Source organism: Strigops habroptila, chromosome 1 (genome assembly GCF_004027225.2).
Source record: "Strigops habroptila isolate Jane chromosome 1, bStrHab1.2.pri, whole genome shotgun sequence".
Classification (NCBI taxonomy): Eukaryota; Metazoa; Chordata; class Aves; order Psittaciformes; family Psittacidae; genus Strigops; species Strigops habroptila.
The window spans coordinates 70,728,677-70,755,376 of record NC_044277.2 but is presented as its reverse complement, the minus strand read 5'-3'; the positions used below and the strand labels follow the sequence as shown (position 1 = coordinate 70,755,376).

Genomic DNA, 26,700 nt, shown 5'->3' with positions numbered 1-26,700 from the left:
ATCTTTTCTTTTTGCTTTTCATCAGAGTTCTGTCAGCCCAAGGGTTTGGGAACTAATATAATGAGGGAAGTTAAACTTCTACACAGCTATTATGGGTGCCCTCCTAGTAGCTGTGCTAACAAGATTCATCACCAAACACAATGGAAGCCTTCTCCAAAACAAGACAAAGGTACTGTAATGAGCTAGGCAGGAAGCGGGGGCTCTGCTCACTGCGAAAGGGTAGTCAGTGTAAATCTTTTTGGCACTAATGGTGGGTTTTTTCCTAAGGCTGGACAATGACAACAACATTTATACAAAGCATGAGAATTCATGAATGTCTGGCAGTATTGTCTCTGCAATACAAACAAGACTATCTGTTTTTCACTCTGCGTTTTCAATTCAGTAGCAGCTGGATTCTGCAAAAACATGCGTTAGTTCTGATACACCAAATAACCGACTCATCCCAGTCAGATCCCACAACTGGAGCATATCAGTAGTAGCACCAGCTGTTAGTAGACACACTCCTCCTTAGCTGTAGAACAAATAACAAAATCGCCTCAACCTCCCATGCCTATCCTGGGGCAGATACAAAACAAAATGTATTAAAAGCAAGTAGTAATAATAATAGTGGTGGAGGAAAGTGCTACACAAGATTATTTCTCTGAGCTAAATCTTAGGCATCATAATACTTAATCCAAGCCCATACTAATTCAAAAGTCTGTCTGTATTTACATGCGCTTGTATTTTTTGGACCCAGGCAGTGTGCTAGAAAAGGGCAGTTTCCACCACTGCTGACATTAAGCATCTCTATAAAAGTTAATGTATTAGTTACTAGCCCACAAGCTACAGGAGAGCATCTACCTCAAGAGCCGGCCGCAGAGCGATGCAAGTTGGTAGTTGCTTTGAATCTCTCCAGTTTCTGTGGGAACAAGTCGTCTGTACATAGAATCAGGAAACCCAATGCCAACTGATCCACAACCACAGCATCTTCATCATCTTACTACAGGCAAGATTTCCTACTGTGACCGACCAGGAAAGGCCAAAGGATGAGCGGGATGTTGACAAAGGACAACTGCTGCCTAACACAACTCATAGCACCTTTTTCTTCCTGCTGCCAAAGCCACCTGGCAATGGAGCCAGAGGTACCATATGTGCAAAACACATTTGTGCAGACGACAATCATCCCACAAGTACACACATACAGAAAGCGCCAGAGTTGCACATCTAATACTTCCACTGAAAGACAAGGTGACAGAATGCACCTTATTTATATTTGGCTTCAAAATCTTGAATAAGAAGTAGCTGCACAATCTCAAAAAGTACACATCAAGTACCAATGAAAGGTACTGCCCATAAGCTTCATGGCCAGGACTACAGCTGGCACCATTTGCTGCTTGATAGAAAAACAAATGGAAAAATGAGCTCTGAAACATGCTTCAACAAAGAAAAACCCAGAAGTACAGAGCAAGACAAGAAACCATGGTAGCACTGCTGACAGGTTAAACCCCTGTGAAGTCCGAGAGTAAACAAATTCTGTTGGGCTTACAGTTTTCTGTGGCACAGTATATTTTGCTATCATATATGTCAAGGCCACTCCTAGGCAACGCCGGAAAAGTCCATAGAACAGACTTGTCTTACTACGAAGACACACTCAAGATTAACTTTGGTGGCACCGCAGAGCAGTGCACTCAACCAAGAGGAACAGAGGCTGCACTGCCAGGGTGCTTGGGAGAGAGAAGAACCAGCACCATTCTTTGGGACAGGACAAGGAGAATGAGTGCTGGAGCCCATCACTTCTATGAAAGGCCACAAAATGGCATCCCCATGTGAATGCAGGTGTTTTGACTAAAACCACCACTGTGCTCCCCAGCTCTGCCCCTTGCTACTGGGCAGGGTACAAATGCTGCAGGCCACGCACTGCAGAGAACCTGCCATTGCAAATTATTAAACATTTGTGAGTGCTGAATGTTTTGCTCAGTGAGACACGGCTGAGGAAGCTACAGTTTCCTCCACCTCTACACTCCACTCCTGAAGGAAAAAAAATAGAAAAGTAACAATACCTGTCCCATCCTAAGGGTGCTCTCACTTCCTCCTGGTGTTTTTACAGATGGTAAATAATTTTATTGATTGTTTCTTCACCTCCTTCCTTAACACTTTAGAAAATGCCACATAGTTCAGATGTATTTTTGTTCTCTAAGCCTAGAGGCTTAATTACAGCTTCTGGAAGAACTGCTTGAGAGATACTTGACTTGCTGTTTATTAAATGCCAAATCATAACTGGCTGTTGTTAACTTTCTGTAATTTCTATAGTTAGCTGAAGTCTATCTATTCCTTTACATCAGTGGATACTAGTATTTTTCAGCTGAATGAAGCCTGCTCTTTCCTATTCCATTTAATTTATGAAGTAGCATTTGGGAAACAGAGGTAAGAAATCCTAGTTCCTGCTCTCTGTGTTTAGTAGCTTTACAAAATTTGCCCAACTAGCAGAATCACTGAAAAGTGAGTACTAATTCATGGTTTAGAGAAAAATACTTGCTGTTCAAGTAAGCAAGTTTATCAGCACACCTACGCATAAGCAGTTATTCAACTATTTCTAGGAAAAAATATTATTCCATCTGCACTCAACTTTTTACATATTTCATATGAAACCTGCCTATTTTAAAGACTCCTCACTTTACAAAAGGTATTCTCTATTCCTCAATCTTTACAAGATATTCTTTTAAAATAAAAAGCTGAACAGTTATAAAGCATCCGCTTGTGTAAAAAAGAGTGATTCAGCAGGAAACATGCACTTGAAATACCCTTCACAAGAAAGAGCTTATTCACGTAGGGACAGTTGGCAGGGATATCTCAGTCTCCACTTAAATGCTCTTTTTCCAGCTTGTGTTGAAGGGATTCAGATGCCTGGGAGGAAGCTAATCACCATTTTTATAGGCTGCGGAAAGCAGTTCAGGTTCAGAATTGCAAGTGCTTGTACCAAAGCTCTCCCAGTGAAAAGCCAAAGGCTACAAGTTAATGTTCAACAGAAACTGGCAAATCTGCTGCGCTCACTGAGCAATGTGGTCAGGTATGAATAGGAAGTGTATACATAAAATAACATAGTAGGTATGGTTGCTCAAAGTTCAGCTGCAGAGTTTAAAGCACAGTACACTAAAGGGAGAAAGACAGGGAGCACCTAATACATGAAATATTTTAGCCATCTCTAATCCTTCCACAGTTTCTGCTCACGATAAACTTGTATTAAACCAGTTTAGTTGCAAGCCTATCAGTTTAAAGTCTTGCAAAACACAGGAACAAAAGCTTTAGATGTGCTAGTAGGTATAAGCTGAAGTCAGCAAGCTGTCTATAACTGAAGCAAAATTTACCATAACCTGTTGCAAGTATCTTTATCTTCAACGTAATCAAAACATACCACCAAACAGATTCATTTATTAAATGCAAGCAGCAGTGGCCCTGCAAGTTACTTCTGGATACAGGTTTAAGTTTTTTATCAGTGTCAGTGCCAGCAAAACTTTAGTACAAAGTAATGGATAACACAGTTTAGTGTGAGAGTAAAAAAACCAAAACAAATAGCTGCCACAGAACTTAAACCCCCACTTTATGTTAATAATCTAGTCTTCCTATTTATTCTAATACGACTAATACGACTAATACGACTGCATGGGAGTTAGTTCAGACCATGTCACAACTCCCTCTGAAGCTCTTCATGTCAGATTTTTCTATGTACTATTCATGAATCAGTTACTGAAATATGTCACAGCTCTTAAAACACTTGCACTTTCGAGTTCTTGGGCAAGAACTCATATTTCATCAGCTGTGAAAGAGTGTAGATGCTCACACTTGGACAGAACACACAAAACATGATGTAACATCACGCTTATGGTCCCTGACCTTACCAAAAAGATACCAAAGCAGCAGTTATCATGCCTGTAAAGCACATTGCCTCCCTCCAACACTGCAAAAAGACAGAAGTGCTACAGCCCAGTGCAGTATTAAAGCCCACTTCTAGGCATTTGGATTTCAGTTCTTAATTCACGCTGCCAACATAAGCAGCATTTCATGGTCACAGGGGTAGGCAAGATTCATAATGCACTAAATACCTACCTCAGCAACAAAAATCAGACAGACTTTAGAAATGCTGGATTTGGTTGCTGTCACTCAGCTGATAAAGGAAAAAATCCCAAACAATTTGTGGGTGCAAAAGTGATCTTTACTTCAGAAAGTATTGGGAAAACATTAACTGGGTCTTCCCTTAGAAACGCATCAAACTGCCAGTGCCCACAAGGCATTCTCTTTAAAGATAGCTGTTCTGTAAAGTGATTTGGACTATTTTGCATGCAGACTTTTGTCTCAAAGTGGCTGAGGGAGAGCCACATGTCAGGTGACACTGTATGAATCCTTCTGCAGTACTACAATATCGATAGAGGAAAAGAAGGATCTGAAAAGGAAGTAGGAAAATGCCAGGCTGCAATGCTGGCATTTTGCCATCAAAATGCAGTATTACCTGTCTCTTCAATAAATGTTCAGACTTCATAAGCAGCAGTCACATGGACTTTAACGCATAAACTTAGACCACTCAGGATGTGTTCCCCCCAAAAATCCCTTGATTAAAGGGGAATATTCACAAGTAGCCTCAGAACAAGTCCAGGATTTGTGCATCCCAAGATAGGTGAAATTAACATAACAGTACCATTCTAAAAAGAATGAAAAATGGAATATTTATAAGAACTCTGCTGTATCCATGCAAGCATGCCACAACATACTGCCTGTACTTGCAGAAGTTTTAGACTGGATAACATGGCAACCTGTTGTCTTCTGTTTTCAATTGAAAGCAAAGCTTTAAAAAACTGGAAGACCTGGGGCATGGTGAGGGAAGTAAATTAAAACACAGTCCCCATTACATTCTGGGACTTGTTTGTGAAACTTAAACAGTCTTGAGGATCTGCAAGTCATGAAATTCCAGTCTTGCTGCCCTTGGCAAACAAAAAAAGCTGTTTTTTAAAGGAAAAGTTAAGAATGTCATATTTGGCAAATATTTTAAGCAATATGTTCATGACCTTTTTTGTTTCAATAGCCTTGTGCTGGCTGCATTACTATTCATTGCTGCACTGAAGAAACAACATTTGAAGATGACCTTCAAGGACTTGGCTCCAAATTAAGCCATGGAGAACCCTGAAGGTAAGGGGTTCACTGATTAAGATGGCACTCTCTATTACTAATTATTTCAAAGTAAAAAAAAAAAGTCCCTGCTATAATAGTAACTGTCTTTTTTAGGTATCTGAACAGACAGAAATGATCAAAGAAAGACTTTTAAAATTTATTTTAACTTTCATGTTTTGTATGGTCTTGTTGAATTACAGAAGCTAAACTACTGCACCAGCATTACCACGTCTATTTCAGGACTTTCTTTCCCAGAATGAGCTGACTTCTGTCATGCAAAGCAGGTAACAATACTTTTCTCCTACAGCTGAAGTGAACCAGAGCCCTGACTCCTTCTTATGGCAGCCAAAGACTTTTGCAAATGCAACTTTAACATTACGAATGTTGAATTCAATTTCAGTACTTCACTCCTCCCCCCTCCTAAAACCAGTTTGGGCTACAAGGCTTGAGATGCACCACAAGTTCTTCATCATCTTCATCCACAGCACGAAGGACAGTCGTGACAAGAAATTATTTCTTCAGCTCTCCTCCTCCCACCATCCAGAACCTTATTTTTTTCTTTTTTAAAAAACAATGAGGAGAGATGGCAACATGGAGGCAAAACCATCTCTGCATTCCCATGAGGATCCAGGGTTCCTGCCCACTGTTCCTTACCTTGGTGATTCAGGGAGATGCGGTTAGATGGTTCTTGGAAACCTGGTTCCACCAGATCCCGCCGACCATGAGCAGAAGTCTGATCTACATTGTCCTAAAAAAAGAAGAGCAGAAAACCTTATCAAAAACAGGCATTCTGTATCCCTGTAAGCCGCACTGCCCCAAGCCAAACCACTCATACAAACAGGAAAATAATCCCTGCCATACCTCTGGAAGGAGAAACCAATGTCAAAGAAGAAAGGGGGGAGTGCTTATAGGGGACACTAGACTGTCACATTAATACATGTGGCATGAATCCAGAATCAATGATATGCTGTTGTCTCATATGTACACCAGTTTGCATTGCAAACTGGGAAACAGAGATGTAAATGTACTTCCCAGTTTAACTAAAGTTTCTTCTTGCATCAAATTATGTGGAGGCTTGGGGCTTTGTTTTCCTTAATTCCAAGCCTGTGGTTTAGGGGGTTGTAACTAATTAAGTGGACTGAAACAGATCCAGTAGTGAACTACTAAACCTCAAGAGGAATCAGAAGTTCAGTTTAGATAAACATCCATGGCTCCGGATGCCAACCTGGTTTTTTATTTTCCTTTTTTTCATACTAGAACTCTTACAAGATTAGGTTTCAAGAAGTTTTAACAGACTTAATTTGGCTAAGTCTAAAATACCACAGTTTCTCACAGATCTTGCCAAAGATGACAACCAAGAGAAAGCAAGGACATTGAAATATAAACAAAAGTAAGAAAAGGAAGATAAATCTCACTGTGTTTTAGAAGCATAAGAAGGAGGTTTAGAGCAGGTACAGTTTTACGAAGTCGATACACTTTTGCATATACCAGTTATGGGTGGGTATGGAAAAAAAGAAGCAAGTGCACAAAGTTGATACACCACCAACCATAAACTTCTGCAGTGATATACGTGACTTTATACATGTTCCTGCTGTGCCCAAAGTGTGGGATGACACAATGGCATGACCCACACTTATGTTAAAACATAAGAATCACTTCACGGCAAATGACGCTGTAATTATGGCAGAGCAATAACATACACACAGTGAGTGGCAATTTGACTACGTGCAATTGTGAGCTTTCAGCCGAACATTACCAGTTTACAGAACACAAGCTGATGCTCAAAAACATAATGGATGTAGTGTTTTGGGTTGAGAACTGTATACAGGTACACAGGGTATGAAATACATTACATTATCTCTTCTCGGAGAGACTGTCTCAAACAGCAAATACTTGAGCTTTGATGCAAGTACTCAAGCGCCTCTCGAGTGCCTTCACCATCAGGAGCCCACAGGCATTTATAAGACAAGACCTGCCAATGGCGGTATGACTAAGGGAGGTTTTTACAAGTAAACAATATATGATAAGATACATATGGCATCCATCTCTATGCCAGATACAACTGGGACCACTCAGACTTCTGCCTCTACAATGGCCACCTCCCCTTACAGTTCTTTACATCCTTGCCACTGATTTTCATGACACTGGCTGTTGTTTCATGAGCCACATCTCACACAAGTTTTTGTAGTTGATTCTTAGGAATCAAAAAAACTCAAACAAACAAACACACACAACCAGACCATCAGTCAGCACAACTATATTTGTTCTTACTTTCTTGAAACATGACAGTATTTGTGAGCTCTTTCACTGCAGCTAACTGAACATGTATTAGGAAACAAGGAACTCATGAGCTCCTGTCTGTCAAATCCCTCACAACCACAGGGTATCGCATCCTAACATTGTTACTGCTTTTGGAGCACTAGTAGTTTTCACTGGATGTATCTCATTTTCTCTGGGACACCACACAGTCAGCACTGACCTGGCCCACAACATCTCAATTTTAAATTTCAGGCAGGAAATCTGGGACTTGCAGCAGAAGGCGGCAGCTGCAGAAAGCACATACAAAATTAAGAGTCTGCTTCCCATGTAATTCTTTCAAAGGCTCCAAGGACAACAAGGAGGAGGAGATGCTTATCTAGGAAAAGTTTCAGTCAAAACTTAAAGCTGAAGCTGATTGCTCTCCGTACAAAGGCTGAGAGGTGAGCATTGCAGGCATGGGGAACACACCAGAACATCCTGCCTCCTAGCATAGAGCTTTTCTTTGTGTGTTTCCGTCCATCAAGTCCATCAACATCAAGTATTTTTATTGGACAGCTAAAATCCCACAGATGCAGTTTAGCATTATTAGTTCCACTTCCCAAGGAAAAAAGTCCAGATGTCCAATGCATGAATGCCGTTGCATATTGCCTTTTGGCTGGGAAGAGCAGCAGGGCATCTCAAGAGAAACAAAAGGTGGAACAAGAAAACCAGTTATAAACTAGTTGTTACACACCTAAACATGTTTTCAGTTGTCCCAACACATAAAAGTCCCTACTGGAAGGCAAGATTCATGCAGCAGAATCACAGAATTAACTGGGTTGTAAAAGACTTTTAAGATCATCAAGTCCAACCATTACCCCAGGACTGCCAAGACCACCACCAAACCATGTCACTGAGGGCCCTCCTCTATATGGTTTTTGAACACTTCCACGTACAGTGACTCCACCACTTCCCTGGGCAGCCTGTTCCAATGCCTGATCACCCTCTCTGTGAAGAAATTGTTCCCAATATCCAATCTAAACCTCCCCTGGTGCAGCTTGAGGCTGTTACCTTTTGTCCTAGCACTTGTTACCTGGGAGAAGAGACCAACACCCACCTCACTACAACCTCCTTTCAGATAGTTGTAGAGAGAGATCGGGTCCCCCTGAGCCTTCTCTTCTCCAGACTAAACACCCCCAGTTCCCTCAGCTGTTCCTTGCAAGACTTGTGCTCCAGAGCCTTCACCAGCCTTGTTGCCCTTCTCTGGGCATAGTAACATAGTAACAGAGGTGAGATGGGGCAGAGTTGCATCTTTTTACCTTTGGGTTTCCCACAGCAGTAACACACAAAGACCTTACTTCAGGCTTACAGCTGGCTGCAAGCTCATAACTCCTCATAACTCTTCAATTAAAACAGATTTTTTTTTTTTTTTTTTTTTAAATTAGCAAGTGCCAATAATTTACAGGAATAGGATAGGCCCTCTGCTGGAATCACCTTGCAGCTGTACCAGAAGATGCTGGTACAGCTGTAAGGTGATTCCAGAGGCCTTTTTCACAAAGCTTAAGCCAAAGCCATGGCAAGAGGTATCAAAGTTTTCAGCAGCAGAGGTTTCCATGACAATGATTACCGGTGCTGCCTTTACAAAGCTGACACCCCTATGTCCTTCATTAGGTGCAAACCCCTGCCTAGAATGTCCAGAGAACTCTCCTGCAGCTTGAGCAAAGCAGGGAGCCAGAGGTTTCCTCTGGGCACCAAGGGCCAGCAAAACCCAGGTGCTGAAGTAAAGCAACAGACATGCATAAACAAAGCCACACCTGCTAAAGCAATGTGGGCAGCAGAGGAGAAAAGGTAAGGGCGGTGCGATTTAAAGGGCTCAGTTTCACATGACCCTCCAGAATCTGTTTGTGTCTGTTGTGCACAAACACTGGCACTTGGCCAGACACAGCAGAGATCAGCCAGCCACTGCAACAAGGTTAAGACAAGAAAGGTTAAAAGAAGTATGTAATTGCTCAGTGCCAGCAGGCTCCTTGTTGGGCTCCAGCTCCAGCCAAGGCCCTCAGCAAGGTGGTCACCTGCTTTGGTCCATCACCTTCCCCCCCACCACTGCTGAAACTGGGCTCCCAGTAAGTCATGTGTTTGCTCTGTGTTTTAATCCTCAGCTCTCCCTCTTCTTCCAATAAATGCTCTCAATATGAAATTGAGATGTTACTTAACTCACTGTACCAACCAGCTATTGTAGTATTTTTAGAAGCTAGCTGAGCATTAGCCCTCGCTGACTTGTTTGCATGTACTCTTTTCTCTGTCAGTCAGCATCCGTGACCAAGGATGATTTAATCGAGTGACTAGCAAGAGTGCTATAGAGATCTGAAGCAGGGTTTATTTTTTAGAGTCCTTTAAAGCATTAGCATTTCATATCGAAATACACCATCATTACAGGTTAGATTTCAGTGTCCTTCTGCAGACCTATACTGCACGACGCAAAATGCAACATGCTTGCATCATGTTAAGAGCCAAAGTCCATTCATAGACAGTGTTATCTCTGTAACAGTAACCAGGACAATCTGGATTTATTTTTCAATCTATAACCAAGCCTTTCAAGTTGCGCTCCTTCAACTATGACATGCAATGTTTGCTGCTGTTGGTGCTAGCATGATAAGCATTTCAGTTATCGAAGAAAACATTAAATCTGGCCTTTTAATCAGAGAATCAGACAGCCATATACTCTAGCAGCCCTGCTGTCTGCACACGTGTTCTTTAATCACTTCTTCAGCTCCAAGTGCTACTGTTCCCACCTGCAGTTTAGCCCAGAAGAGTACTTATCAGGATGAGACAGCATTAGTAGGCCAACCAGGGTGTTGCTACTACTCTATTGCTGCTTCTGTCATCCTGGTTCCTTCAGCAAAGGTTATCCATTCATTCAGGATAATCTTACAGGTAAATAGGGCTCAGAAAAGGGAGGAAGCAGATTTGAAAGTACAAATAATAAAGTACCATCCGTACTACTCCCCCTTTCTTTGTGAAGAAAGGGGCCTGACATTAACAGAGACAGAGTAGCCTTCTCGAGATGTCTGGAAATCCCCTTTAACTGAAGGCTTCAACTTTTTCTAACTTCAGCAGTCACTGGTAGTTTATGAGATGAAGAAAGGCTACGACTGGCAGCAGAGCTTCTCGGAAGCTCCTGGGAGCACAGCCAGACCAAGGACATCCAGACCACGGAGACAACAGTCCCTGGTTTTGGATTTACTGTAGCTGTCTGCAAACCCACACAGCCATGCCCCTGAACAAAAGGTTCAATTGAGCAAGAGTCACGCGTACTCATGCCAGCAGTCCCACAGTGACAAATTAAGATCATGACATACTTCTGATGTTTGTACACTGTCCAGCACAACAGAAAGTCAAGTCAGACGTGCTGACGGGTTCCACTGTGGTGTAGGAGACTATCAAGGTAGAAACACCTCAGCTTGCACACAGGCACTCCTGCTGCACCACGAGCTCACTTCCTACCTGGTGGTGCTACTTCATCACACTGAGGTAGGTGTCTTAAAACTAGATGAGCGTAAAGAGAAAATTAGTCAAGTCATTACCTGAGCCACCTTAGCTTTACTCTGTTGAAGAAACTTGCGTAACACAAAATGAAGTACCTTCTGCTAGCACAGACTGAGGAAACTACTGCAAAGTGTTCCAAGCCTAAGCTATTAAAAAAAAAAAAAAAAAAAAAAAAAGAAAAAGAAAAGAAGAAAAATAGCAAATATTAAAATTCACTGAAGAGGTGTCCACCAGGGGCTGTGAAAGAGCAGACAGAGCTCCAGGATCCAGAAGCAGGAAGGGGATACTCTGAGAAATTACACTCTCTTCCTATCTGCAACTTAGATGAAGAACACAGAGGTAAATGAACATTTCTTTATCTGACCCAGTACTGCCATTCTTAACATGCTTCTGGAGTTTCCTCAGGCAATGAACAGATTAGGCAGCATGTCTTCTGAGGGCTGCCTTGAATGAGTCTTCACTTCCCAAACAAAAGACTATTTGCATTTATGTAAAGTAACTTTCTGCACTGTTTTCTAAGCTACGCTGTCTCTTTATACCACGACTGGCAGGTTTGATTTACTTAAAGCATCAAATATACCAGGAAGAGAAGATTCCATTATGGCAAGTGCCGAGCTGCCAGCTATTCATCTAAGTAAACTTCCGTATAGCTTACTGGTATCCACGTCCATCTGCAGAGTTTCTATTCTGTCACCCAATTTTACTCTTAGCCCGTGAAGGCAAACACGCAGGCTATCACAGGAAGAAATCCACCTGACAGATCCAGACCAGTGTTCAAGCTCTAATCCAAATTCCACAGTTGAGATCAATTAGTAACGCATAGCACGCTCCTTGCTTGGAAGATTTAAGTCACTGGACTTCTTAGCGGCTAAATACAGCAGCACAGTCCACCACCAGATAGCGGTTTGGTACAACATATTTTCAGCCTGCTGACACCCCAGAGCTTGAGGAAATTTGTCCCAAGTACAGTCATGAGGAAACAGCAAGGCTCTTGGGTTTGTCCAAAGTCACTGCTTTGCAGATGATTTCAAGTTTACTCAGAAACAGTTCATGTTTTTTACTGTCTTCTGCCAGAGTGCTTAGCATGTCATAGAAATAAAGAAAATACAGGCTTTGGACACTTGAAAAAACAAACAAACCAACAAACAAAACCCAACAAAAAACCAAAACAAAACAAAAACAAATCCAACAAAAAAACAAAAACAAAAACCGAACAACTTTAAAGCACATTCTTAGACAACCCACATATTACATAATCATAGACCTGTAGCTAGGTTTCCTGCCTCTTAACTATAGTCATTTGACTAGGTAAGAGCCAACTGAAAGGCTCAGTAAGTCAACAGAGTAACTGTGAACCTAGAATTTTAGCATTCCCATCGCTACGAGAGCTTGTACAAACAAGGGCTTAAAATAAAGCCACTTAGCTTTGTCGAAAGTCAGGCTCTCTCTCCTGAAGTAGCAAAGCCACTAAGTGCATGAATCCTTCTGATTTTACAGTACTGGCTGTCAAGACAGAGAGCGATAACCCTAGAGACCAGGAACAAACAAGCCCAGTTTGGGATTACAGGAGTAGCAAAGGCAGCAGCACATTCCTCCCGACACACCACAGCACCTCCAATCCTCAGTGCCACAGATCACTGACAACATGCGATAAACCTGGCAGGGCGCACAGACCTACTGCCATCCATACACTCATACCACCCTCAGCAGACTTGCCAGCCCACCACACCACATATACAATAGCTACAGGAAATACAACGTACCTAGCAAAGTTGTAGAAGAGAGAATTAGCAAAGAGAGAAGGAAAATGAGAGTGACAGACAAGACAGACCTGCACCCGTGGTCTGTGTCTCTGCAGTGGCAGGGAATTTGTTAAACGAATCATAGGAATTATATTACATCCCATGATACAGGGGAAGGCAGAAAAGCTTGCCAGTCTGACCTTGGAAGAACTTCCCTCCCGACCCCCGACCGACAGTGGTTTCAGTCACCCAGTGACGAGAAAGTCCTTCAATTCAGAAAAAAAACTGGGGGTTTGGACCCTGTTGTCAACAACAAAACCCCATAGCGTGTGTGCCCCTAGTCAGTGAAGTGTTTCTTCTCCTACACTGAGAAAAACAGCTTTCTTAAATACATGGACTGATACAGTTAAACAATCTACTGCTATAGCTGAGCCAGAAAGTTATTTTTCTGAATGTGTTTTAGATTTTTTTCAAGGGGTATTACCAGTTATGGGACTTGTCATTACCTGCATTGCAACTGCTATCCGTGCAGTACTGTTTCACACCAAAACCCACTTTTACCTACTAGTCAGCTTCTCCGCCCCCTGCCCCTTTCTTTCCCCCCCCTCTTTTTCTAAAGAAGTGCACCCCCAATAAATAAATACAAATAGATAGATAAATCTAATCTAGCAAGAGCTAGACAATGATTAGCAACCTCCAACAGTATCTGGTTTATTCATAAAAGGCTTTTCTCCGGCAAGGCAGGAGTGAACATACCAAGTTAGCTGACGGCTTCAGCAATGCTCTTTTACAGCAAGCATACACTCTAGCATTACAGATTCAGCTTCTCTAGGCTGGTCTTTACAAAACTCGCTTTAGCAGGGTTTTAAACACTGCTGAACCCAGAATTTGGCAAGAACTACGTCAAATTAAATTTCTCTCACTAGATGCAGTCCTCTCTCAGTAGAAACTAACCACTTCTGCAAGAATTTAGCTCTCTCCCAGTACCCTGCACAGAGAAAATGGATAGAATATTCCACAGTGTGCGCTTTTTGGACTAGACTGCCATTTATTATGGTAGAAGAAAATTCAATGCATCATGGTTGCTGTCTTTTAATCAGCTAGCAAGGAGGGAATCCAAGTGACAGGCTTAGAAATGCTAAAAGCTTTGTTCTATTTTTAATGAGACTAAAACCACTGTGGCTGTTAGAGACAGTTTACATAGTTTATAGCTAAAATAAAGTCTTCAAATACAGAAAAGAAACAAATGCAGAAGGTTCGTGGTGAAAGCAATCACTTCTTAGAGCTGTCTTCAGCTAGAAAGCATGTACAAAAATGAAGCACTTCCTGATAAAGTGTCTTTTGCTTCTTTTTTTAAAACACAAACTAGGTCCCCTTTTCACTTCTAACAAAACACCACTAAGTGAATAAAGTTTGTATGAGGAAATTCTTCACACTAGAAAATTACACTTACATGGAAATTCTGTTTCTTCTGCTGGTGCCCATAGATACTGATAATGCATCTTTAGCTTGTACTTAACTGTAAGTTAGCCTTACCTCCAAAGCAAGTCACCCTCACTCGCAAGGACTGCCACTGACAAAGCTACCAAAACCCTAATTTACTGCATGGTCCAAGCTCTTTGGTAGAGTCAGTATTAACCAAAACCAATAAAGTCCCTGAAAAATCTGTTTTCTGTGAGAGTTGTATTTACCAATAGGAATTAAATTGAAAAATTGAGGTTTTGTTACCCTGAGAAAATATAAAGTAATATGTCATATTCCTCTTCTTTTTAAAGAGGCTTTTCAGTGAGATTTTGTACCATTCTCTTATTGAAGACCTCATACTTAATAGACTACGCTACTTAAATTGAGTAAAAAGCACACTAAGACTCTAATGAACTTAGCGATCCATATGTGTTAACTACTATAACTTGGTGGTGCTCACACAATCAAAGGGAGTAATGCAACCCAGAATGATGTGTGTTGCTCACAAAACCCTTACCGGGGTCACCCTCTATGTTTTGTCCAAGTTTCTGAAGCATGTGGTCAGATATATTCCTTCCTCATCAGAAAGATGAAAAGAAACATAACGGGAATATTTGTACCCAGGTGCTATGCAAGATTTCAGCATGTCACACAGCTGCTAACACATCCATCCATTCTGACAAAGCGTCTTCAAAACTGTTTTCTTTCAGCTTGCACTGAAAATAAAAATCTTTAACATGTTCTTTCGGGGGAAGTTCTAACACACAGAACGAAGGTACCAGATACTTGATCCTCTTCAACCCACTGCCCTGCCCATGCTCAGACCTGTGAAATACAAGGTAGCTCATCTGTTCTACTTGGCATCAAATCTAGAGCTCCAGTTATAGCAGCACTGCTGGCCAGCTGCTTCCAAGAATGCTGGCTTTGGGAGTCAGGTTTTGACAGCACCCTTGCACCAAGTGGATGGGAGACGTTCTGTAAACTGGCTTGGACGGTCTGTCCCAGCGCAGGCTAATGATGCCCTGCATTAACCTTGAAAGGCGCAGTGCTTGAAAGGATGACCTGGTGGACTTTGGGATCTGGCACTGCAGCAACACATCCATGTGTCTCATCCAGGGGAGGGAGGAGGGAAGAGTAGAAGCTACCTAAGTTGCAGGAACCACTGTTTCCACACATGTGCGTTCTCTTTTAGAACAGATATTCAGCAACCACAGCTACCTAAATTACATTTAAGCATATACGCCCTTATGGCTAGGCAGCCCTGAAAACTCAACACTGATGAAACTCTAACAAAGAAATTGAAGGTAGCATGAAACACAGAGCAAAGGAATTTACCCCATCTGAAGGTGGGTCTGCTTTCTTATAGGCAACAGTGCTATCCCCTTTTGTTGTCTTGATGGTTCAGGTTCAAACTCAGGGTTTGAACAGGCCGACAGATGAAGATGATTCTTCACAGCCCTTCACAGAACTGATAAAATGATAAATCTCCCATGGGGCAAGAGGCCCTGTGCTCACAGAGTTAAAATTCACTAGATGCCAGATTGCTAATGAAATTGTTCTTTCAGGTCTTCAAACTGAAAATTTGATGAATTTCAAGTGTCATGTTGAACAACTTCATACAAGACTACTTTGCAATCCTTACTTGTTTCAACTATTGGCAATATGGGACTTCTCTCTCTACTGCCTAGTCAATTTGCTCAATTGCTGCAATTTAGGGTGCGCTTGATACCCCTCCCTTCCTTCCCTGAAGAGCTATCCTTGGCACTAGATAAGTAATTAACTAAGTCTAGAAACGGCTGTCCCATCTGATCAAACCTAAGATCCTAATTATACTGACCACACACCTTTCTGCTTAGATAAAGAACCATTTACCTCCTACATGGTGCAATCTGCCCAAAACTAATTGCCCACCTCAGACAAGGACATTTTAGTTCAGGTAACTTGCCTTCAGTTAAATTAACTCTTTACACATCTCCCGAACAGCAAGCCTTACCTAAAAGGAGATACTTAAGAAATCTCAGATATAAAGATTGCTCCATAACCTATTAAAAAAAAAAAAACCCAAAGAAATCGCAGACACATCTCTAAAGCACAACTATCATGCCTTTTCATGATTAACACCACAGCATCAGATCTTGTATTGGAACAGACCATTGTGTTCTCCCCTAACCAAATGGCAGGGTTTCACAGTCTCAAGAGCAAATCAGTAATGTAATTTATGCAAAGAAAATAATGGAATGTAAGACAATAGTCTACAATATATACGGGTACTAAGAAGAAAATCAGTTCTTTTGTAATGCTTACATTGTAGTAATACGTTACTTCGCAAACTCTCGGAAAGAAAACAAAACTTCTAACTATTACCAATAAAACAAGATGCCTGTATTTCTGCATTTCTTTCTTTAATCATGTTTGAATCTCATTTGACTGTCACAATTTTAAGAAGGTCATAGCACCACATGTTTTACACTGATGTTCAAAACAGTCCTGAAACTGAACAAACAAAAAAATCCTCAACAGTGATGCTCTATTAGACTTCATAAAAGTAAATAATGCAAGACTAACAACAGGGGTCATCCTGGATGTTTCAGTGTGCCAGTGTCTCATCCCTATTTCTCAAAATGAAGGTAACTTGCAGTATTTTCCACATCTTCAGAGTCATTGTCAGAATATGAAAAAATAGTAACTAGTTGGACTGTAGTCAAAATGCAAGCAGTTCAAAGGTACTTTCTAGCCTGAGAATTCTTCTTAGTGCTCTGGATACTTAACCTCTCTCTGATTTGCAAAAATCTAGATATAACATGAAATATGCTTAATTGTTATACTTGTTCCAGTATTACTATATATATATGTTTCTCTATCTCCATCTCAATATAATGGCTGCCATGTTTTTCCCTTCTTGAGGAAAGTGAGCTAATTGCAGGTAGCTCTATCAGTTATCCTGCATCAAGAAGATGGCTTTATCAGAAAATCTTCATTGACTTAACATTCTCTAAAGGAAGAAAATTTGCAAAAGCTCAGCAATTTGCATTTAAATAGTAACAGATTACATGTAAAGTTGCAAGCTGTCCCAGAAAAACCCAATACAAAGTGTAAATCTTTAGTTTTTCCACAAACTGGCACTCAGAAAAAAACCTGCTTGCTATAAGCAAGCATGTCAATCACCTCTTCCTGCTTGGAAGGTTTTGGTTTTGTTTTATAACTAGTTGTTCACAGCATAAGTGTGTCAAGTAACCGCTTATTTTGTACAGCTTCTCCCCCCTTTTTGCTAACGCCTACTGGACACATCCCACAAAGTTACCCACAGCACGTCAGAACATAAACTGCAATGCTTCAATGTGGTTAGCAGGAGCAGCTGCTTTAATTCTGCACAAATCTTCTGAATACTGGGCTACGCTAAGGCTTCAACAGTTCAAAGTTTCCTAACTACCAGTATGCTACTGGAGGAAGTTCTGGGGTAGCACACAAAACAAAGCAAGCAAACCCCTCCAAACAAGACCTGCCCAGATAAAGGACCTCCAAACAGGGAGAGATTTCAACAGAGACTGGAAAGCTGGTCAGCCAGAATAAAAGTTCAAGAAATCCCACAGGTATAATACCACCATGGGCACACAACATTTCATCATGCTGGCTTTAGCAATGCTGAAATGCTACAACTGCTAACCACGAGAATGCTTCTGCAAATGGACTTCTACTGTTCACTCCAAGGAAGGTAGGATGCTATCAGATGAGCTATAGTTCGAGCTGTATTAAAGTGGCTTTAAAACACCTTTCCCTTCTTTTTTCTTCCCTGAAACCTCTGCTTTAGATGGGGGGGCAGAATAAGTATGTGACTGGTTTTGTTTACGCTGCAGTTTAAGGGACTAGCATATTGCACTTGAGAAGCTACCATGCTTCAGCTGAGATGGCGATTAACTCCAGGGATGATGGTGGCAGCTTTTACAGCACAATCAGTATTTATTATAGTGCTTCAGCTAGGTTTGAGCTATTCTTTCTAAACCAAAAATGCAAATCTATGAAATAAAGCTAGTCGAAAAGATTTCATGCTGAGATTAAAGTCAAACCACAGATCAAAAGAAAGAAATCGTAGGATGAGGAAGAAAAGAGACAAACTTTGAACTAGGCTTCAAGCAGCAAGCTGTCGGCAAGAGGAACAAGCTACCTTCTGGATACAGTTGAACTGAAGACCATTTCATCTAGGTAAAACAACAAAATTAACTGTGGCAAATTACCTAAGAGTTCACTAGCACACCACCACAATCCTGACACCAAGTGTATAATCCTGTATCCTAATAACAAATGTTATTGTGTCAACATCCCTGTTCCAGAAGATGCTAGTGGGGCAGCCGATGAGAAGTTTCTGGTCTTGTGGGTTTGGGTTTATTTTAATCTTCAGGACAAGTCATGCTCTTGTCATCTTTTAAGATGATATTCTGTCAGAAAACTGTTTTTCCAACCTGCCCTCATCCAGCACAGCAGTTATGGTTTGCAGCCAAACCATGTGGCCAACTCATGTTCAACGGCCAGCAGTTTGTCATCATTTTGAGGACATAAAGGACTCCAGAAAAAAACCAAGATCACCAGACAAACCTTTTTCAGAACATCTTTAGCACACTTGGATAACCATTTGCCCATGTCGAGGGATGGGGGGTGGGGGTGAGAATCATGCAGAAATTTCATCAGCACACATGAAGAAAGGCATTCTTCCCATCAAACTGAACACCACACTGTCTTATACTTCTGTACAGTCAGAGTAGAGAACTAGGCATTCTGAAACTTTAGTTTGCGTTCACCTTAGAGAGCATCTACAAGTTCCTCCACCTACAAAAGGCTTAAGGTGACTATCTCAAATGTTGATGCTGATGTTTGATTTGAAAGAATTCTGAGCCTGTCATGAATTTGAAAAGGAAAAAAAGTTCACATAAATTGAGTGTGTGTGCGTTGGCAGGTTAGCATGCTGTAAGCTGCTTTAATAAATGGGTATCTGCTACACTCAAGAGACTAAGTGAAATGACCGAACAAGTACAAATAATGCGAGACACTGAAAAACATAATATGAAATCTTTCCAACAGGTCATAACAAGATAACTTCACATGGCAAGTGATCAGTAAGCCAACCAGGGAAGTTGACCTGCTTGACCAAAAAGCCAGCAAAGCCAACTAATGGACAAAGAACCACCAGTTGGGGAGGTAGAGGCCAATGGCCACCTGATGCCATACTGAGATGAAGGCAAGAAGAGTAAGCAAAGGTAGCAAGACTAGTAGCAGAATTACAGTCCTGGACTGCGGGAAAGTAGATTTTTGGCTTGCACAGTGATCTGCTTGCCAGGTTCTCATGGAAAACTGCTCCGAAGGACGAAGGGGCCCAGAACAACAAACTGATCTCCCACGACAGCCTCCTCAAAGCTCAAGAATGGTCCATTTTGGCATGCAGAAAGTCACAGGGGAATGGCAGAAAGCCGGGGTGAATGGACAGGCAGCTCCTGCCTCAGCTCAAATGCTGAAATGCAAAGATCAAAGCAGGAAGAAGTTACAAGAAAGAATATGGAGACTATCTGCTGAAGCAGAAGAGCTGAAGCAAGTGAAGGACACCAAGAAAAAACAAGAATTGCTTCTACAGATAAGCAAGGGCAAAAAGATGTCTAATATTAGTCTAGCTAGTACTCAGTTATGCATGGGACCTAGCAGCTAAGGTCACAAAAGATCCACTATTTCTTTGCTTCAGTTTTTCCTAGTAAAGTTCACCCTCACATCCCCCAGTTCTTTGAGCACTGTATCAGCATCTGGGGGACTGAACAATTAGTCACAGCAAAGGAAGGTTATGGATCACACAAGGTACCTGGACCAAACCCCTGGCATCAGATGGGATGCGTATGAAGGCGCTAAGAAAGCTGGCCAATACCACTGCAAGGCTACTCCCTCTCCTCTTCAAAAATTAAGTCACTGATGAGAGAAGGATCCTGATGACTGCAGATGCAAAAATCACGTTCATCTTCAACCTGAGGATATGAGGAACCAGAAGCTGGACAGCTTTGTCCAGTTTTTGGCAATATTATAGAACAAGTCCTCCTGGAAATCATTGCCAGGCACACAGAAGACAAAAAAGCAATTGGTTAATCTATGCTGGCTGTTCCAAAGAACAAGTCATAACTGACATTTCGGCTCACAATTTTATATATTGAAGGTCTTACCTCTCAAGAAACCAAAACACACTGAACACAGGTCATTGTGCTGCCTTTTGATTTCCTCATACATGCTAGGTTCTTCACACAGATAGTTAAAATTTTACAATATTGGTCAATCTTATGGGATTTTAGAACATCTAATTATTTTCATCGGAAAAGTAGGCACCTCATTTGTACTCTCCACAGCCCAAAGCAATCTGTCTCAGATGTAGCTGAAGACTGTAGCAAAGTTAACTGCAAACATGAGAAGAACCTACTGCAACAGCATAAAATTCATCAAAAATACTTATTTGCCTCCACTGAAGTATCAGTTTTACTAGAACCCACATGAGCTGAAATAATGGTCTGTCATTCTCCTACACTAATAGCTTCAAGAACTTCTTCAAGAAAGGTGCCAACGCCACTTTGTCAGAAACCCCTTCCTGAACTGTGCAGAAGTATTCAGTATTCTGGGGAACTTGCCAGCATAACAGTATTTACTGTATTACTAATATGCATTAATGAAGCAGAAATGGACAACTATTTACTTGTGCTAATAACTAAAGCGCTTTATTAGAGCTAAGGCCTCTAGCATGAAGGATTGCCAGGTTCCCCCACTTGCCAAAATTATGTCAAAAAATGAAGCCAGTGTGTAAGACATGAAGAGCTACAGCCAGTGTGTAGAAGAGTCTTAAGTCATTGTTTAACATCCAGCTTGCAAAGGACAAGCATGCTCCAAAACCACTGGCTGTTTCCAAGGGCTGGTCTTTTCATTGTAGATGCTAGAATTTCAACTATGCACACTGGTCTTACCAATACGCAAGCCAAAGCTATCTTAAAATAGCAGTAAAGCCTGAGAGCTTTGCTGGGTATTTGTGTTCTACCTTTGATTGCTTGTTCTTTCAAAACCAGAAAGAAAAACACTGTATCTTACTGCCTCAGATTAAAATATCAATACTATCTAGCATAAAAGGCTATTAATACCAATCATCTGGCCCTTTCTACATGAAGGATTCCTGAAAGCTCATCAATTTGGTAAAGTTCCATCCTGAAAAAGCAAAACAAACCCTTCAAGAACAAGGTCCTTGTTCTATGCCACACTCTCCCTCCCACATCTTCACAAAGGGAGCATACCTGTGACTCTAGGAATAAAAGATACACCTGAAAAGCAGTAAAGTTTTGTGGGAATCTAGGGAAAACTTTAAAAATAGTATTTCAGACTGCATTATATTAAAAAGTGAAAGAAAAATTCTTAGAAGATGCAAAAGAAGCAGGTGAAGATCCTCTACAGTGACAGCTAGTGCTAGGTGGACTTGACATATGCATCCCTAGCTTTACAAAGTAAGTGGCACATCCACCACCAAAGCCATGGTGAGTTTACGCTATCCATTCTTGTTTGAATCAGCAGCTTTGGTTCAGGACTCAGTTGCAGCATTACAACTAGCTGGTATGCGAGTGTAAGAACAAAATGATCCTTGCCATGACACATCACATTTACAATAACGTCTGGAACCTTCTTCTTAGAAGCAGAAAATTTATCCTCTCAGAGTTGATCACACTTGAACAATTCCATGCAGAATCACAGGGTTTTGGTTGTGGGGCTGTTGTTTGGAGTTCCCTCCCCCTTCATCCATTTTTAACAAAAAAAAAGAAAAAAAAAAAAAGAGAAATCATAAATGCTTATGAAATACTGTCCTTCCTTTGATCAAAGTCTCCCTTTAGACTGTGTAAGGCAAGAAAATCTACTAGGCATAACTTTTTGCAAGGTCTGTATCTAGATATGTTTCTTGGAAATACTTAAGCATAAGACAACATTATATTCTTGGTCTTTTCCAAGGATAGAAAAGGCCTGTCTGAGCCAACTGGCATGGACAGCAACACTAAGAATCATCTGAGCCACAGCACTTTCTTGAAAAGTGACAGCTCCAAATGCACAGCAATCTTATCTTCCTCTTAAAACACAAAATCATCTTCTCCAGTGGTTATTATTTATGTAGAGCATAGAACATCTGTCAAAGTTCATTAGAAACATACCCCCTCCCCCAAACTATCACTAAGGTAATTCCAGTTGACTATAACAAGGCCAATTAAAAAAATGAAGACTTCCATTCTCTTATTTCTCAGGTTTCTATTCTCTAATATATACAGACGTTTGAAGTATGAAGCTGTCTTAGGACTGGTACATCAACTTCTCTCTTCTGTTAAGTGAGAGCTGTTACTAACATGAAGATACTCATACTGGTAATTCTCCAAAATAACCAGTTGGTAAACAGCTTGTTAAATATTTACTCATTTGGAAAAGATCCCATTGTAAGAAAAAAAGATATACAGGATTTAGTTTGGTGCTATAGTCTGCTAAACTGTTAACATTACTTCAGAATGGTCTCATGGAGTTTTCTGAGAAAACACCAGAAAATTATCTGTTTTTATCGACGTGGGTGTTTTCACAATCTGGAAGTGGCATCTTAAAAGTTGCACGCAACTCAGAACTTAAAGAGATCCACTGCTTTTGATTTTCACAGGATCAGTGAAGGTTGGAGGGGACCTCTGGAGGTCATCTGGTCCATCTCTCTGTTCAACTAGGGCCATCTACAACCTACAGCCAGTTGCCTGGGACCATGTCCAGATGGCTTTGGAGTATCTCCAAGGGTGGAGATTCCACTGCCTCCCTGGGCAACCTGTGTCAGTGCTCAGTCACCCTCATGGTCAAAGCGTTGCTTGATGTTTCGAGGAAATCTCCTGTGTTTCAGTTTGTGCCCACTGCCTCTGGTCCTGTCGCTGGGCACCACTGAAAAGAGCCTGGCTATGTCCTCATTGCACCCTGTTTTCACCTATGCATACACATTCACAAGATCCCCCCTCAGCCTTATCTCAAGTGAAAAAAGTAGTAAACTTGGGATTAAAACATGTATGAAAACCAGAGCTAAATCAAGGGACATATTTAAGAGACTGCTTGTATATAATGGCATGACAAGATTTAAAGATAGGTTCAGTCTGCTGTTCAAGCATGAAAATATTAACAGGAAGATGCAAAATTAAGCTCTTTACTTGTAGTTTCCGCACTTGATTTGCAACATCTACATTGTTTCCTCACCACTGTTAGTAATAATGTAAGTAGTAAATGGTATTCCTGAACATTAGAGTGCTTTGAGTCTTTTTTTTTTTTTTTGGTGGGTTAATTATATGATTGACGAATGTGGACTGAGCTACTTGAAATTTCTTGCTCACATTCACCTCCAAAAAAGCTTCATGTGCTGCCAACCAACTTCTGTGTAAAGCAGAATACAAGTAAGCGCAAAGAGTTAAGTACAGGCTTTCAACTGGAATTGCAGAAAGGTAAACTGGTGCAGCAAAAAAAAGTAACTGATGGGTATTTCTTGTAAGAAAAAGAAACTTAATGAATTGTATAAAAGCATAGTGTGAAACACAAATTTCGTTGACATTAACTGTGCTTCATATACAATATTCTGATGGAACATGACAGTGGGGGCAAATGCACTTCCAATGGCGTCTTTAAGAGGTAAGCAACACATTTTTATTTCAATGTTAGTGAAACAGCTGCTTTTGGAACACTTTTTTAAACAGATTTATTTCCAAGAAAAATAGAGAGAGGCTAGAAATCCAGTTCCAGTTGCTCTTCAACAAAAACTACCAAGCAGCATCAACTCTATCTGTAAAAAGCATTTGTAGTCTGAAGTCAGGGAGACAGATTTCATAATTTCATATTGGAGGCAACATGTCTTGTAAAAACATTCACTAATGTTCTCAACTGCTTTGTACTTTGTCTGCTGCAGTCCGTCAACCCTCTACACCACATACATGTAAACTGTTAAAACAAGAGCATCATCAACAAAATATCTGTTGACTGACACTGTATTTCACAAATCTCATTACTTTCTACATTGGCAGTAGCAAAATTTCAGCTTCATTTCTTCATACAATATGTAGAAGAATGACACAACGCAATAATGCCTCTGATGTTTTTTTTCACTAAGCTATGACCAAGTACTTTGAAAGCCTGCTTGTGCACTCTGGTCCTTTCATGCTAACACAGCAATAAGGAAAACCCAAACTTCAGGCCAAGGGAAAGAAGTTACTGCACAGGAACAACTGCAGCTGGAGAGAAGAGTGAGAATATGTGAGAGAAACAGCTCTGCAGATACCAAGGTCAGTGCAAAAGGATGGGAGGAGATGCACCAGGTGCTGGAGCAGAGATTCCCCTGCAGCCCAAGGAGGACCCCACACTGGAGCAGAGGGATGCCCGAAGCATGCTGTGACCCTGTGGGAAGCCTGCACTGGAGCAGGGTCCTGGCAGGACCTCTCCATGGAGAGAAGAGCCCACACTGGAGCAGGTTTGCTGCAGGACTTGTGACCCTGTGGGGGACCCACACTGGAGCAGTTGTTCCTGAAGGGCTGCACCCATGGAAGGGACCCATGCTGGAGCAGTTCATGTGCCTGTGGGAAGGACTTACATTGGAGAAGTTGCTGAAGGGCTGTCTGCAGTGGGAGGGACCTCACTTTAGAGCAGGGGGAGAGTGAGAGGAGTCCTCATCCTGAAGAGGAAGGAGCAGCAGAGACAGTGTGTGATGAACTGGCCATAACCCCCATTCCCTGTCCCCCTGCACTGCTGGAGTGGGAGGAAGAAGAGAAAATCAGGAGTAAAGTTAAGCCCACAAAGAAGGGAGAAATGAGGGGAAGATGCTTTTAGGATTTGGGTTTATTTCTCATTACCCCACTCTGATTTTAACTGGTAATAAATTAATGTCCCCAAGTCGAGTCTGTTTTGCCCAGGATGGTAACTGCTGACTGATCTCTCCCTGTCCTTATCCTGACCCATGAACCTTTCGTTGTATTTTCTCTCCTCTGTCCAGTTGAGAAGGGCAGTGATAGAGCATCTTTGGTGGGCACTTGGCATCCAACCAGGGTAAACCCACAAGTCATAAGAAAGATCTCCATAGTCTCGATAAACAACTGTCAATAGCTAAATGAATAAAGAGTTTCAAACAGTGTCAGGCAGACAACGAGGGCCAAAACATAGGTCTTGACAGCCCTTCCCACACAGGTTTTCTGTCTACTTGGACATATTCTGCAGTTGATTTTTTTTTTTCCATGCTGTGTTTTTTAGGACAAAAGACATTTGTCAAAAGACAAACACAGACAGCAGTATAACAGTGAACTGAACTGACTGTTCAATTCCAATGCAGCAGAGATAAGACTCAGCCACAAAGAAAGAATCTGGATTTCATAGGGATATAAGGATGAGGATTACAGCATCCCACCAAGATAACTCTGAATTAGACATAAGCTTTTTTTTTTCTTTGCTAAACCAGAAACCCTCTCTAACCACCCAATCAAAGCAAATAACCCCTTAAAATGTAACATGCAAGTCTCCCAAAAACCCACACTCACCAAGACAAAGCACCATTGGAAAATAAATATAATCTCAATATGCCATGGACTTGGATCAGGAGACCTCCAAAGGTGTCTTCTAACTTACTGTATCATTTAGTGGAAAACGAGGATCAAAGCTGCCATACTAAAACCTGAAGAACCTGTGCCTAGCTGTTCCTCCAGCTGAAGGCAAAGAAATGTGACTGCTGTATTAACAGCAGCACCCCATCTTCACATCCACAAATCTGACATCATTAAAGAAGGCTTTTATTACAGTAGCTGGCCTCTAAATGATTAATTCTTATATTTACTTCCCTACTCTTGAAGGCACAAAGCTTCAAGTATGATGTGCAATATTCTGCTCTCTAATAGTCCTCTTGGACCAGAGGACTATTAGCAATCCTGAAATCCACAGCTCTGTACATGTAGGAGAAAGCAATTTCCATTTTCTCCCTATTTTGTGACCAAGTGCTTGCAGTGCATTTTATGCCAAGTCAGATGATGAGTATGATGTGAACAAGTCCCTTCTCTAATAAGAATTCAGCTCTCTCAGAACAAACTCTATTAATTATTACTAAAGTCATGCCTGCATCTTGGTTATGAGAAAATAAACAGAAGGCAGAAAATAGATGAACAGAACACTGCCGTATGCCCAGTATTTTATCTTCAGAAACTGAGAAAAATATACCCCATATCCTTTTGTTATTTACATCATTGAGACTTGTACGATTCATGCAAAGGGTTAAAGAACTAAATCTTCCCCCCCCCGACTTAAAGTCACTGCGCATAAATACTGTTGTGACTACAGATTGCAAAAGAACGGAAACACAGTAAATCATCCCATTTTTTTCTGAGAAATTCTGGGACTATGTTCTGAATTTCCAGGAACAGAAGATAAACACTGCCAATTCTCACTGACGGATTTTTATTGAAGAGTTCGAGAATTTGGAAAGGGCTCCTGAAAGCCACTAAATGGCAGTATTGATTTTTTCCACAAAGCTAGAGATTGTTTCTAG

At 41.2% G+C, this 26,700-nt stretch overlaps 1 protein-coding gene across 3 annotated transcripts in view; it reads right to left on the bottom strand.

Annotated features, from left to right (window-relative positions):
• GRB10 (growth factor receptor bound protein 10) overlaps positions 1 to 26,700 on the bottom strand; it is a 145,760-nt gene that overhangs the window by 77,642 nt on the left and 41,418 nt on the right. For all 3 annotated transcript variants that reach the window (XM_030496536.1, XM_030496555.1, XM_030496544.1), the window contains one exon: positions 5,794 to 5,887. In XM_030496536.1, coding sequence (XP_030352396.1) covers positions 5,794 to 5,887 — 94 coding nt within the window. The remainder of the gene's footprint in view (positions 1 to 5,793; positions 5,888 to 26,700) is intronic.